At 40.7% G+C, this 13,794-nt stretch overlaps 1 protein-coding gene across 4 annotated transcripts in view; it reads right to left on the bottom strand.

Moving 5' to 3' along the window:
* SH3PXD2A (SH3 and PX domains 2A) overlaps nucleotides 1-12,983 on the bottom strand; it is a 236,409-nt gene extending 223,426 nt beyond the window's left edge. For all 4 annotated transcript variants that reach the window (XM_075216202.1, XM_075216203.1, XM_075216206.1 and 1 more), the window contains exon 1: nucleotides 12,658-12,983. In XM_075216202.1, coding sequence (XP_075072303.1) covers nucleotides 12,658-12,729 — 72 coding nt within the window. In that variant the 5' untranslated portion in view covers nucleotides 12,730-12,983. The remainder of the gene's footprint in view (nucleotides 1-12,657) is intronic.
* Nucleotides 12,984-13,794: the final 811 nt, after the last annotated feature.

The raw sequence follows: 13,794 nt of genomic DNA, 5'->3' as shown, positions 1-13,794 counted from the left end.
ATTATGTTGCTGCTTAATTTACATAGTTAAGTTATAGCAGAGGTCAAGAAATGTGGATTTTGTCAGCATTCGCCAGCTTATCACAGCCTAGACAAGCAAACAAGAAAGATGTAAGATTATTTTGATGGCGTTCAATGGACAATTTCTTGCACAAAAGCCACTATCCCACAAGAGGGGACATGGCAGCATAGGAACATTTTTAAATTTGGATTTTATTGATAAGCGGTAGCATTCTACAGCAACCTACAATACAATGGTGACATTTACTCTCAGACAGAAAGAATTACAGTTGGAACTTTCCCTAGGACCAGCCACTGAAGCAGAGTGCAGACATGACTGCAGGGCAGAGGGTCAGTGGAGTGTTGGACAGGGCACAGGCTGTACTTCAGTGAACACAACTCTTTTCTACTCCTCAGTCTCCTGCCACTATTTATGACCACTGACGGGAGTGCAGTGAACAGTGTTGTCCATAAAGACTCAGAACAGACCACAAATAAAGAATCAATGGATAATTTAGTCAACAAAAAACATCCACTTAGAAAAAAAGACTTTAAATTGAGGACAGTTTTGCTTGAATTGAAAAGTCCAATTAGAAAAGTATTTGAATCAGATGATAGAAAAGAACTTGGGCCTGATTCATTAAGGATTTTAACTTAAGAAACTTCTTATTTCAGTCTCCTGGACAAAACCATGTTACAATGCAAGGGGTGCAAATTAGTATTTTGTTTTGCACATAAGTTAAATACTGACTGTTTTTTCATGTAGCACCCAAATACTTGATAGCTTATTTGTACACTGAAATGTAAAGTTGATATTTGTGTGCTACATGAAAAAACAGTCAGTATTTAACGTATGTGCAAAACAGAACACTAATTTGCACCCCTTGCATTGTAACATGGTTTTGTCCAGGAGACTGAAATAAGAAGCTTCTTAAGTTAAGATCCTTAATGAATCAGGCCCCTTGTCCTTAATTGCCCCATGGATACTTAGATGTATCTGAAGCCACCATTTTAGCAGCATAGCTGTAGTGCTATAAAAAAAAGACAAAAAAGAAGGTATTTATATTCATATCTTGCACTGATGAGACCTAATAAGACGGGAATGATGGTTTTGCATGTCTGACTCTAGCTATGTGGTTTACACGGGACTTCCATAAGCATGTGTGACAAAGGCTTTACATGTCTCCTCCCATAATTCCTAGAAGGAGGATTATATAGTCGTGTTCTTGCTCTGCGAAATAATGCTGACTATTAATCCGCTAGATGCATGTGAATATCTTCTGTATAAAGAAGACTTTTGCGTCAGCCAAGATCACCCCATAGCCACCTTCCTTTTCCAGACTCCAATATATTTTAAGAGCAGGGATGGGACGTGCCATCCTGCTAATGATCCCTCAGACATTGATCTTCAATTTGTCTGGTTCTATTTTTGTGTCCTTAACAAGCCTGGTATTTACACACAGGTCATCCGAGACACCCTGAGCTGGTTCAAAGTCACAGCGACACCCAGCTTGTGTTTCTCCTTCACTTCCTCCATTTAGATTGTAAATGTAAGTCTTCCCCACCTATATGTGACCCACAGCTAGTAGGTATTCCCCTATTGCAAGGCTCTACAAAACAGAATAATGAAATGAATAATAAACATGTCTAACTTCCAAAAACTACTCATTTGTATTACCACTCACACAACAAATAAAACACAGCATCAAATGTCAAAGCAAAGGAACTGCAACAAGAATGTTGTAACAGCATTTTATGCAGCTCTCCATAGACCTCATTTTCCCATTGTGAAACCAAGTATGATAACAAAGGATTAAAGTTCATTTCTTTGACCCACCCAGCAAATAAAGATTTGTAAACATGAGGTTAGTGACTGGGTGCAGGCTCTGGAATCCTCGAACACAATAACTAGAAGGGGGGGGGGGGACGACGACACTAATTTATACAGGAATCTTGAACCTTTTATTTACCTGCAACTTTCACTGTTATAGTTGGATCCGTTTAGAGAGCTCAGTTCACAAAGCAGGCCTGTGCTGATATAAAGACAGCAATACTGTGCTAGCACTCTTACATGCTGGCGTTAGTTGAAAGTGTTTATGGTGCGTTTTTATAGTCTATTAAACGCGTTTTGCTTCAGAAGGTGAATAAAATAATGCAAGGAAATGGTCCGCTACAAACTGGCTGACAAGTGTCCGTTTAGCATCAATTAGCACTTTGATGCCCATTTTTAAAGAGCCCTAAACATTTATGGAGATCTTTGCTGCTAATTTTGATTTTTCAATACAGATGTTTTTCTCCAGCTGAATACCTCTATTGCATTATTGCCATTTGTGAAGTGCAACAAGCGAGGCTTGGGTTGAATACAAGCAAAATTGAGCAAAAGCCAATCAGGAGGCAATCTGACGAAGAGAATGATACATTGTATAACAGTGCACCACAAGCAGTCAATAACATCAGGAACCAGTTATAGATGTTCCTGGAAACTGCACTGTAGTCTCTACACCAGTAACAGTCAACCTGATACACTTAAGGGGCCACATGGACGGTTCTTTAACCTTCCAAAAGGGCCACACATTACCTGTAATCTCAGTAATAACTTCAAAGAATACATTTAATCAAAGAAAGAGACACCTATCTGTAATTATGTCAGCAAGCATTTTACAAGTGTTACAAGCTGTAACAAAGAAATCTGACAATAAAGCAGGTGAAGGTTCAGAGGGCCACATGTGGCCCTATTGCCAACTGTTGCCCTACACAGATCCACAGGCTATTTTCAACAATAGTGATGGACAGAAGGGAGAGCATATAATGGTATAACTTCTAATCTTATAATAAATACTTCATTATGCTTTTAGGGTTGTACTGTTGCTGTTTACTTCTGAATATTGTCTCCAAATAACAGGAAATGGCAGAGAGAGCAGATAAAAAGGCAAAAGAAGGAGACGGCAGCTGTTTCCTTAAAACAGGTCAAACAAGACAGCGGGAAAGTGACTTCCTCACCAGGATACTTCAAACCTAACAAGTAAACTACAACAAATGTCCTGGGAAGAAATAACACAGGCTCTGTATATTGGATCTTTCTCTACTATCATTATCGTCAGTCTTTATTTATAAAACATTTACATATTAATTAGCACTGTACAACAGGGGGTCATGTTACATACAGTTTACATATAATGACATATTGATGGTAAAAGTTGGCCTTGCCCACACGAGCTTACAATCCGCTCAATAAAACAGCGCTGACGGGATGGATGGGTGTTATGGGCAAGATTCTGATACGAGCCAATTCTCTGTACAGCGCTGCGGAATTAGTGGCGCTATATAAATAGCTGATGATGATGATGATTGATCAGTGCTGCTACTAACCAATCAGGGGCCCATTGACACATCCACCTTCACTTACACATTTTTTCCCAGGATACCAACAAGCGTCAGTCAGTTTCAGCACTAGGTGGACAAACCTGTTAACGTTGTTCATTAATAACGATCCTGCATTCATACATACACAAATTATATAAAGGAATAAGAGTCACAGTGTTCATACATTCAAGTTTATCCCCTGTACACCAAGCTCTTTACGACTACCACATTTTCAATATATTGACATTTTTGACCGTGTTGTTTAATACCTTTCTCTATAATCTAAGGCTGAGTACAAACTACACATTTTTCAGCCAACTATTGGGTCAATCAAGCGATAATCGACTGTTCAGGACAATATCACATTAGTGTGTATACTTAAACGGTGAACGATAGCCGTTCCAAAGTACCGATCATCGTTTCATTTCATTGTTCAGCAGTACAATAAATCTCATTCCAATGTCCTTCCAATCCTGCAGTATGTACGCACTCACGATCAGGATCTCCATAGAGTTTACAGAGTCATGAGGGTATATTTACTAAACTGCGGGTTTGAAAAAGTGGAGATGTTGCCTATAGCAACCAATCAGATTCTAGTTATCATTTATTTAGTACATTCTACAAAATGACTGCTAGAATCTGATTGGTTGCTACAGGCAACATCTCCACTTTTTCAAACCCGCAGTTTAGTAAATATATCCCATGATCTTTTCAGCGGACGGTTATGACAGAGGAAGAGCACAGATCTGAGGGCAAATCTTTTAAAACATGAATAGTGTGTACGCATGACCCGGCATGATGATCGGGACTTTTAGGTTTTTCAGTTGTTGGTACGATCATTGTAAATAACACATTGGTCGGGTAATTCTGTAGCGTGTACCCATCCTAACCCCACACATGTGCTACAGTCTATTCATTGGGCCCAAGCAGCCAGAGCTCAGTGGTAAAGCTTGTTCGTCCATTAGATTGCTATCACGAACATAACTGTAGCAGTGCAAAGACACAAACATGGACAGGTAAGTCGGGAACAGAAGGACTTCCACAGGGAACCCGGGTGAGGACACAATATTACTGATACCCTGACCACAATGTAAGCTGATTAATTAGAGAAACATTACCCATTTTTGGATCTCACCAAGATGCCCCCCAGAAGACAAATGTCACTCTAAGAGGAGTAACCCTATGGTCCTGGCATCTGCCGAATATAAACCTAAGGAACTACTTTATTCATCAACAAATCATCATCATCACCGTTTATTCAACACTATCTGGACATTTTTGTGTTACCAGCTCATGACATTCAGACCTACCATGGAGGCTTCTAGCAAGAGCCATACAGATTAGGACCAGAGCTGCGGTGAGCGGACCTTCTGGTGAACCGGTGCTAGACATCTAACATGCGCTTAGCAATATCAATACAGGTACTGCATTATTTAAGGGGTTTCCACCTGCTGCTTAGTGTAATGTATTGGCCTGTGCATGCCCTCCGGCAACTATTATTCAATAAACAGCTTTAGCTCCTGGGTTACCTTCTGTGATTTTCATTCATGGATTTAAGACCTTGGGAAGAGTTATATATATATCCCTGTTCCTGGAATATGAGATAACTCTGCTGTGTGCACTGGATCCAACTGGATCCAGAAATCAGCTTGGTGTAGTATCACTGCCACTGAAAATAAACTCTGTCGGGTTATAGAAATACTTGCTTGAAAAATGACTAAAGGACGTCAGAAGGATAAAGCCCTGTATTTAGTAAACGTTGCAGAGGGTGTGTACAAACATTACACTTAGTCACCTGTAAAGCTGTTTTAGAGAGCACAATCCTAGAATCAATAAAACATGGAATAACGTAGTTTAGATTCTGGTGATATTAGCAGTCACCTGGAACTTCTGCATCTATATAAACAAGAGGTCATAGTCCCTTTATACTGCTCCTGGGACAGGAGTGCCTAGTAATATTGTATACAGGAGTGTTAATTATCCCCTATAATACATAAGCCTCTCACATTAATAGCATGCTTGTATATAAATCAACATGTTTTTTTTTTTCTTTTCTGAATTTGACTAATAATGTAGGAATTTTTCAAAAAGCAAATTATGATTAATGGTGAGTTGAGAAGAGAAGACAATGATGTCATAGGAAGCTAAGTTCAAAGGGACTAAAACTTAACAAATGTTCTATGTTTAGTTGCGACAAGTACATAGGACTGTATTTGCTAGAAAATGTTATATTATCCTTCTGTGAGGGATCTGAGCCCAGCTTTTTGGGTGCCTGGGCACCCCAAATATTTGTGCTGCCACAGCCAGCTCTGGTGAGAATCAATGTATCTCTACTTAATGGAGAGCTCTGCAGGCGAGCATACTAGCAACCATTTTGGGCAGCACAGTGACCTAGTGGTTAGCACTTCTGCCTCACAGCACTGGGGTCATGAGTTCGATTCCCGACCATGGCCTTATCTGTGTGGAGTTTGTATGTTCTCCCTGTGTTTACGTGGGTTTCCTCCGGGTGCTCCGGTTTGCTCCCACACTCCAAAAACATACTAGTAGGTTAATTGGCTGCTATCAAAATTTAACCTAGTCTCTCTCTGTCTGTGTGTGTGAGTGTGCGTCTATATTAGGGAATTTAGACTGTAAGCTCCTATGGGGCAGGGACTGATGTGAATGAGTTCTCTGTACAGCGCTGCAGAATTAGTGGCGCTATATAAATAAATGATGATGATGATGATGATTTTCAAATCTAAGTGAAGGTCAATAGTAAAAATCCTTTAAGACATTTGTGCCATAAAATTTACATTAGACAAACCCATTGGGAAAATAAAGATAGCGCTAGAGTCCCTTTAAGCCCATATGAGCTTATAAAGGGCTGAACTATTATATAAGATGAGCAATCTCTACATATGACCTGTGCTTATGACTACGTACTCAATCTGCAGGAAATGAACCCTGTTTGTGACATCATTTCCTGCACATGGTACAAAGGTTGCATTCATTGCGTCGTGCCATTTTAGAGCATGACATCTGGCCCCCTGGCTTTGAAGGACCAAACCTACTTACAGACATGTTAGTCATGGCATTTCCAGCTCATCATTGTACCAAAAAAAAAAATCTTAAATCTTTTTATTGCATTTTGGGATGTATTTCCTCTTTATAGGTTTTCCCCTCTAGCCATGACTCACTTCTACTTTACATAAGCTGAGCGATTTGCTTCTTTTATGTACTTTTATTAAATGAAGGTCTAGCTGAGTAAATTAGTATTATTTCTTTTGAAGTGCTCAGTGGGTATGTAACCGGGGGGGCATTAGAACCATACTTCTGAGCTGTCTGTTGTGATGTCATAAGAATCATGAAAACACACAGTAATAGGAGACGCCGTGTGGAATAATGTATAAGGATAACATTACAAACATCTCAGACAGATGAACAACACGCCAACCTTTTAATGTCCTTATTGTTCCAGCAAAGCCTAAAAGAAATCCTGCAGTTCATCTCTGTTATGTTTTGAGGGTATATCCATAATGTACAAAGATATGTAAACACGAAATGAAAACACACAAAGGAATTTCATGTTATCTAAAACTAATCACAAATGCAATAGATCAGCTCACTGCAAAGTCATCAACTTTCAAATGTTTAAACATGGCACAGTTATGCTTTTATTGAATCTATGAAAACAACAGCACAGTCTAAACACTGTTACCCATTGTGTTTGTATATAGTTCAACATGAAACAAAGCAGTGGTCCAAGTTGAAAAAGCAGCACCACTGTGTGCAATTATAAGGCAATTTTCTGGTGCATATAAATAGGGTAAGATTGTGGTTCGCAAACTGTGCGCAGGGTGTCAAGGCGATCTCAAAGGGGTGCCGCCGTCGGGGTCGGTGGTAAGTAAGGCGGGGGCTTCTTGCTAATTATTTTGGCTTACAGGTGCTTTGAAAATGTGGGATCCACTGGGGTAAGAGAACCTTTTGTAATCAATCTTCATCTCCTACTTGTCTGTATGTCACCACTTCTGGTATGTGGGGCTAGGACAGCCTGTAACCAATCAGATCATCTAAATGCTCACCGCAGCACAGAGTGTTTCATGAGATGAGTGTGTGGATCTTGTGGGAAGCAGTGACCATTCCACCGGTGTGATTGTGCAGGTAAGGACAGGGCTGCATGTAACATGAAAAAACAGTCAGTATTTAACTTATGTGCAAAACAGAATACTAATTTGCACCCCTTGCATTGTAACATGGTTTTGTCCAGGAGACTGAAATAAGAAGTTTCTTAAGTTATGATCCTTAATGAATCAGGCCCATCCTCTTTATAATTAGGATTTATTTTCCATTTTTTTCCTCAGTATGTATTAGTTTTAAGCACTTAAAATATATGTCTTAACTAAGAAAGTAAAACAAAAACAGCAAAATACTTCAGAACACAAAAGAACAACACACAAAACACCTCACAATAGCCCTTAAGTATGGGATATAAAAGATATACAAGTAGGATGAGGAATGCAGACATCAAACATGGAGGTTTTTCAATATGGTCAGTCATATTGTCCATGCCAAACATGACACATCTTCAGGCTAAAACCCTAAAAATCTAAACAGATTACCACAAGCTGTGCGAGTGCAGTACAGCAGTCTAGTGTTATGATTAGATGTGGTTGAAATAAAGGCACAAGTCTATCATTTTTAACCTTTGCTCAGCTTCTAATAAGTCGGCAATTAAGCCGCCCAGTCATAACAGAGAACAATACGGCTAAAGGTATTTTGTACTGTATTCTACACATGAAGCAATCCATACACAAATCATTTTTAATTATTCAAGATTCTTAATTAGATGAATCTAGCGCCAGAAACATGAATGTTCTCAAGCACAGGTTTATTAAGGTCTGTGCTGGCCAAGAATAGCTGCTTGGGGAATTTATGGACAAGGTCAACCATAAAGCACAGCTAAGTGTATCCGTGCACAAATGGCTTTGCTGCACTTGCTTGATATCATAGGGCCTTAAACATTTCCATGACCCTGTGCGGCTATACTGCAAATCTACAAATGTGCACAGAAGAGTGTACAGCAGGTGTATGAGAAAGCCAATATAGCAGCCTTATATTTAAGTGAACTAAACCAGAAGTGACTAGACAAACAGTAAGTGGACCTGATCTCCATCTGTACACAACAGGCATGCACTAAATCCATATATGATTCGGATGGATAACAATCCAAATCGAAACCTTATCTTGCATAATAAAAATTGAGCAAAAAGTTAAACGACAAAAAAAAAATTGTTACATTTTAGATCTTGGAACCATTAAGCAGAATTGGGAACCAAATGCTGGATATAGTTCAGCCCTAGAACACAGTGGTCTGTAGGTGCCAACAGGCCTGTTTTTTCCAATAGCCATTCAAACAGAGCACATCAACTTTATTCTCCTACTCCAATAAGTTGTTCATATTGTACCTGTAACCTAGCTATGTATCTGCCCTAACTTATCATCTCCTAGCAATAGTACCGGGTCATGGGTAAGTATTTTTACACCCAGGCAAATATTTTATACATAAAGTATGATTTATTACACAAGAAAGACCACATTTACAGAAAGTATCAATGTGTACTGTGCATCGTAATAGAACATTTGCGCATAACACAAAGAGGATACTTTACGAGCCACCTAAGATAGTCACTTTATAGTCCGAGCTATTAGTGCAAATCCTCTTCCTCTTCAGCCAGAGATACACTTCAAATGTCACCCAGCTTTAAGCAAGCACACACTAGTGGCTAGACCTATGGAGATGTGAATATGCTTCTTTGGTCCAAGGTGTTGGGATCCAGTACTCATTCCAGCCAGGCCAGCACAATCTATAACCTCCAGCCTGTCCTACCAACATCCAACAACCTCAGGCTCTTGGGTATATTCTTTAAAGTCCTCTAGTTCCCACGGAATGGAGAGCTACGTACCCTAGTGGAAACGTATATCTTGAATTAGTGAGCCTCTCCTGGGGGTGGTGTGGTGTCAAACTGCTGCCTTGCATACAATCAGGGCCGTATTAAAAGAATGGAGGCCCCTGAGCTAATGGGGCTCCCATTCCCCCGTGAGGCCCCCCCTGTGAGCCGGCATCCCCCCCAAGCATTTACCTATTTCTGATGTCCTGTCAGTGTAGTCTTTCCGCGGCGCGCTGTAAGCTCCTTACTGAGGAGATCTCGTGAGAGAGAGACTCACGAGATCTCCTCAGTAAGGAGAATACTGAGCGCTGCGGAAAGACTACAGTGACAGTGCTCGGCAGCATTGATCGGCCGGGGGTGCCCCCGCCCCCGCACTGATCATTAATGCCGATGAGCACTGTCAAGGGCCCCCTGGATGCCCGAGGCCCCTGGGCTGTAGCCCAGTTAGACCTCGGGTTAATCCAGCCCTGCATACAATAGGGCCCCCTACTGGGAATGGCTCCCCAAAGTCTCAAAATAAAAGCACTGCACAATAGTCACCAAGATACCCCTGTAGTCCCAGTTAATAAAATTAGGTGGTGGTCTCCTCCCAGCATCACCGAACCAAAGGGGGGCATAAAAATCGTTGCTCAGCAATCATCAAGAGACATGGAGACAAGATCACGTTGGGGTTACCGTTTCAGCTGGGCTGTCAACAATCAGTGACTGTGAAAGATGCTAAAATGGGTCACATCACCTTCATCCTACCCATACTCTGTGGGTCCTGTTACCGTGTGTGCTCTCTGACAGCGGGGTGACACCTGAACTGGACCTCTCCCATGTTTGTTGTTCCGTTTCCTTTCTATGTTATATGGCAGTTGTATAGAGCATTTGTATACTTGTTCATAAAAGAATTTTAGCTCTGCTGGTGAATAATTTGTGAGCGTGTCTGCTCTTGGCTCAATGCACAGATCTCATTTCAGTGACCATATATCTATATGGCTTAATATGAAAGAAAGAAAGCTACAACAGCTATCTGTGTAAAGATAAGGACACAGTTCAACCACCACCAATGCTGGATGAAGCAAAACAGAACTGTAGCCCCAGGGGGAAAAGTGATTTCCGACAAAACAATATACTGCAATGACACAGGAAAGTTAACTTAAGACAAAGCAGTTTGGTGCATACCCCAATACCACAGGATAGGTCTTTACATTGCCAATTAACACAAGCATTACAAAACCTTCACCAGATAGCCTTGAACTGGGAAAATGTAACTTTCCTGCCAGTTGTGACTGTTTACATTGTGTTTTAAACACATTGTACTGGCTATAAAGAAAAAGGGTCAACAAAGGTTCCCTGCTCCTACTTGACTTGTCACTTTTAGGTGAGGTCTTCTAAATAGATGGCAATTGTCCCTGCTATCAGCAACAAAATGCTTATGTTACATATTTCCCTCCTATGTACACATGGGCACCGGACCATGCTCATACAATTGATGAGCAACAGAAACATTATCCTTGGATTATACAAAAACTCAAGAAGTTTGATTATGCAAAACTACTATTATCTGTAGTAATATTATTATTATTATTATTGATAACGTATGGCTGATTTGTAAGGCACTACAGTGATCCACAGGCTGTGGATCACACAGCCCGTGGATCAAACAGTGAAACAGTGGGGAAAAAAGAGCATACAAAAACAGGGACTACACAATGTAGACAAAATCAATTCAGATGTGAACAACAAAAGGTAGGAAGGACAGAGTTTACAATTTAGACGCATGTAATAAAACATGAGAGGGGGATTTTCTACTGTAAATAGCTTACACGCTAAAGATACAGTGCTTGTTACTTGCACATTCATATGGATGCAGTCCTCAGATGTACATGAATGTTTTCTACAGTAGACAAACCTGCCCTCTTTTGATAGAAACACAGATTATGATAGGATTATTATAGGAATATGTCCAATTGGCAGATTTGAGATGCCAAATTCTATTGGTTGCTGCAAATTACCATGAACAATCTAGAAGGGAGCTGACATGTAACATGTAAAAATGCAAAAAAAAAAAAAAAAAAAGGGATTTATAAGATAATGATCCAATTATTATATAGACCTAAAGTATAGACACATATTTTAATAATGCTTTTTTTCCCCCCAGTAATTTACATTGACAAAATGTATTAAATATGATGCACTGAACTATTTAGCTGACTTATACAACAAACATGTTACTCCATCTCATAACATGTTCAAATTGTGTTCATACATCCTATGCATACTCAGATACATCAATGGCAATTAAAATAAAATGACAAATCACATATATTACTGAGATGCCGCTTTGAAGGTTCATCAATACAGTTATGTTTAAGATATAGATTTGTCAGTAAAGTGCATATAACAAATATAGATCAGTAGAGCAATAATTTCAACCTTGATTTTAACATATACAATGCAATACTGTCAAACTGCCTACATAGGGTCCTCAAAAAGCTAGCAAGTCATTAATATGAAATAAAAGACTCAAACACGTTATACAGTACAAGTAAGGTCTCTGTACATCCTACAGGCTGTGGGGAACACTTCTTGCTGGACTATTATTATGAAGACAGAGCTCTCTTATTCTCCTTTGTAGTCATAGCCAACAATACGCAGCATTAAACAGCTATGTCAGCCTTCCTTTCCACATTATATTTGTGTCTTAGGAAATGGGATTTTAGATGCACTCTTGCTTGCCAGGATGTGACTTGAATACATGTTTCAGGTTATGTACAATTAAACCCAATCTCAGTAACAATAAATTGGCTATATCTGGTGAGGAAGATAAATCTCTTTTTCTATAGAACCACTAGCAATAAGCTATAAGAGGTAAACTGCCTGGGGAAACTAGTGTTTAGAGAGCAGCTGGAAGGACTACAAACAGGATTATCATTCTGTAACCCAGGGAGATCTCACTGCAGCATTTGTTACACTGAGTCTCTGACAATTTACAGACATAAAACAACTGCCTGGGAAATCTAAGAAGCCTTAACATGCTTCTCTCTATCTCCACTCATGTACTGAGCGACACATACATACATATATATATAAATAACTCCTGCATTATCTGTCAAGCTATACAAAACAGGATTGTAGCATTTGCAAGTGATCGTGCATGAGTGTGTTTACATATACAAACATAAACATACTCTAAACATAAACATACTCTATTATATGTTCGGCTGTCCATGTATTTGTGAGTATGTATGTGCATGCTCGAGTGTATGCATGTTTTTAAAGGTGGGAATGTATTGCTCTGTTGCTATATACGTGTTTCTAAATGCAACCCTCCCCAGAGCTGTCACCTTCTAATTCCAAACTTTGGATTCCCCCCTACTCACATAGTGCTTGGAGGGGTTCCTCCTCTTCTCCACATCCTGGACGCACACATCCACCACTCCAAAGGACAGCATGTTTGAGGCAGGGTGCACAGATGTCAGACTGGAGATTTCTAGGAATATGACATTATGGATGGGAGCTGCTGGTATCTAGTAGGACCCTGGACAGGAAGCTCACATACGGTAGCTGGTTATGTTTCCATGTGCTTGTGCTGCAGATAGGGAGCTGCTGGTTATACTGCCATGTGCTGGTGTTGATTATGGTGCCATGTGCTGCTGTTGCAGGCAGGGTGCCCTCTGCTGTCCTTGTGTCTCCCCGGACTGATCCTGATCTCTGCTCCCCACACAGTGGAGTCCTGGTCCCCGCCCCCAGTGCTTTATACGTGTTACCCTCCTCCACCCCCTCCTCTGGATAGCAGTGTGAGCCTTCTGTACAGAAGCAGATCCCATCCAGTCACAGTGTGATCACTGGTACACTGAGGAGAGGGACAGATCCCATCCAGTCACAGGGTGATCACTGGTACACTGAGGAGAGGGACAGATCCCATCCAGTCACCGTGTGATCACTGGTACACTGAGGAGAGGGACAGATCTGATCCAGTCACAGTGTGATCACTGGTACACTGAGCAGAGGGACAGATCCCATCCAGTCACAGGGTGATCACTGGTACACTGAGGAGAGGGACAGATCCCATCCAGTCACTGTGTGATCACTGGTACACTGAGGAGAGGGACAGATCCCATCCAGTCACAGTGTGATCACTGGCAGGGCCATCTTAACAACATTATGGGCTCCCAGGCAAAGCAGTGCACCGGGGCCCCTAGATATATATATATGGATATATAGATGTATACAGATAGATATAGATATATAGAGATAGAGATAGATAGATGTACTTGCTCAGTGACCCTTGTAGGTTTTTTTTGTAGGTTTTTTCTTTTGCAGGATTATTTATTCTCATTAAGAGCCGTGCCTATGGGGCCCCCTTGCCCGTGGGGCCCCCGGGCAGCTGCCCATCATGCCCAATGGAAAAGATGGCCCTGATCACTGGGACACTGAGGAGAGGGACAGATCCCAGCCAGTCACAGTGTGATCACTGATACACTGAGGAGAGGGACAGATCCCATCCAGTCACAGTG

This window comes from Mixophyes fleayi, chromosome 6 (assembly GCF_038048845.1).
Source record: "Mixophyes fleayi isolate aMixFle1 chromosome 6, aMixFle1.hap1, whole genome shotgun sequence".
In the NCBI taxonomy this organism is placed as follows: Eukaryota; Metazoa; Chordata; class Amphibia; order Anura; family Limnodynastidae; genus Mixophyes; species Mixophyes fleayi.
This window is presented reverse-complemented; position numbering and strand designations above follow the sequence as displayed.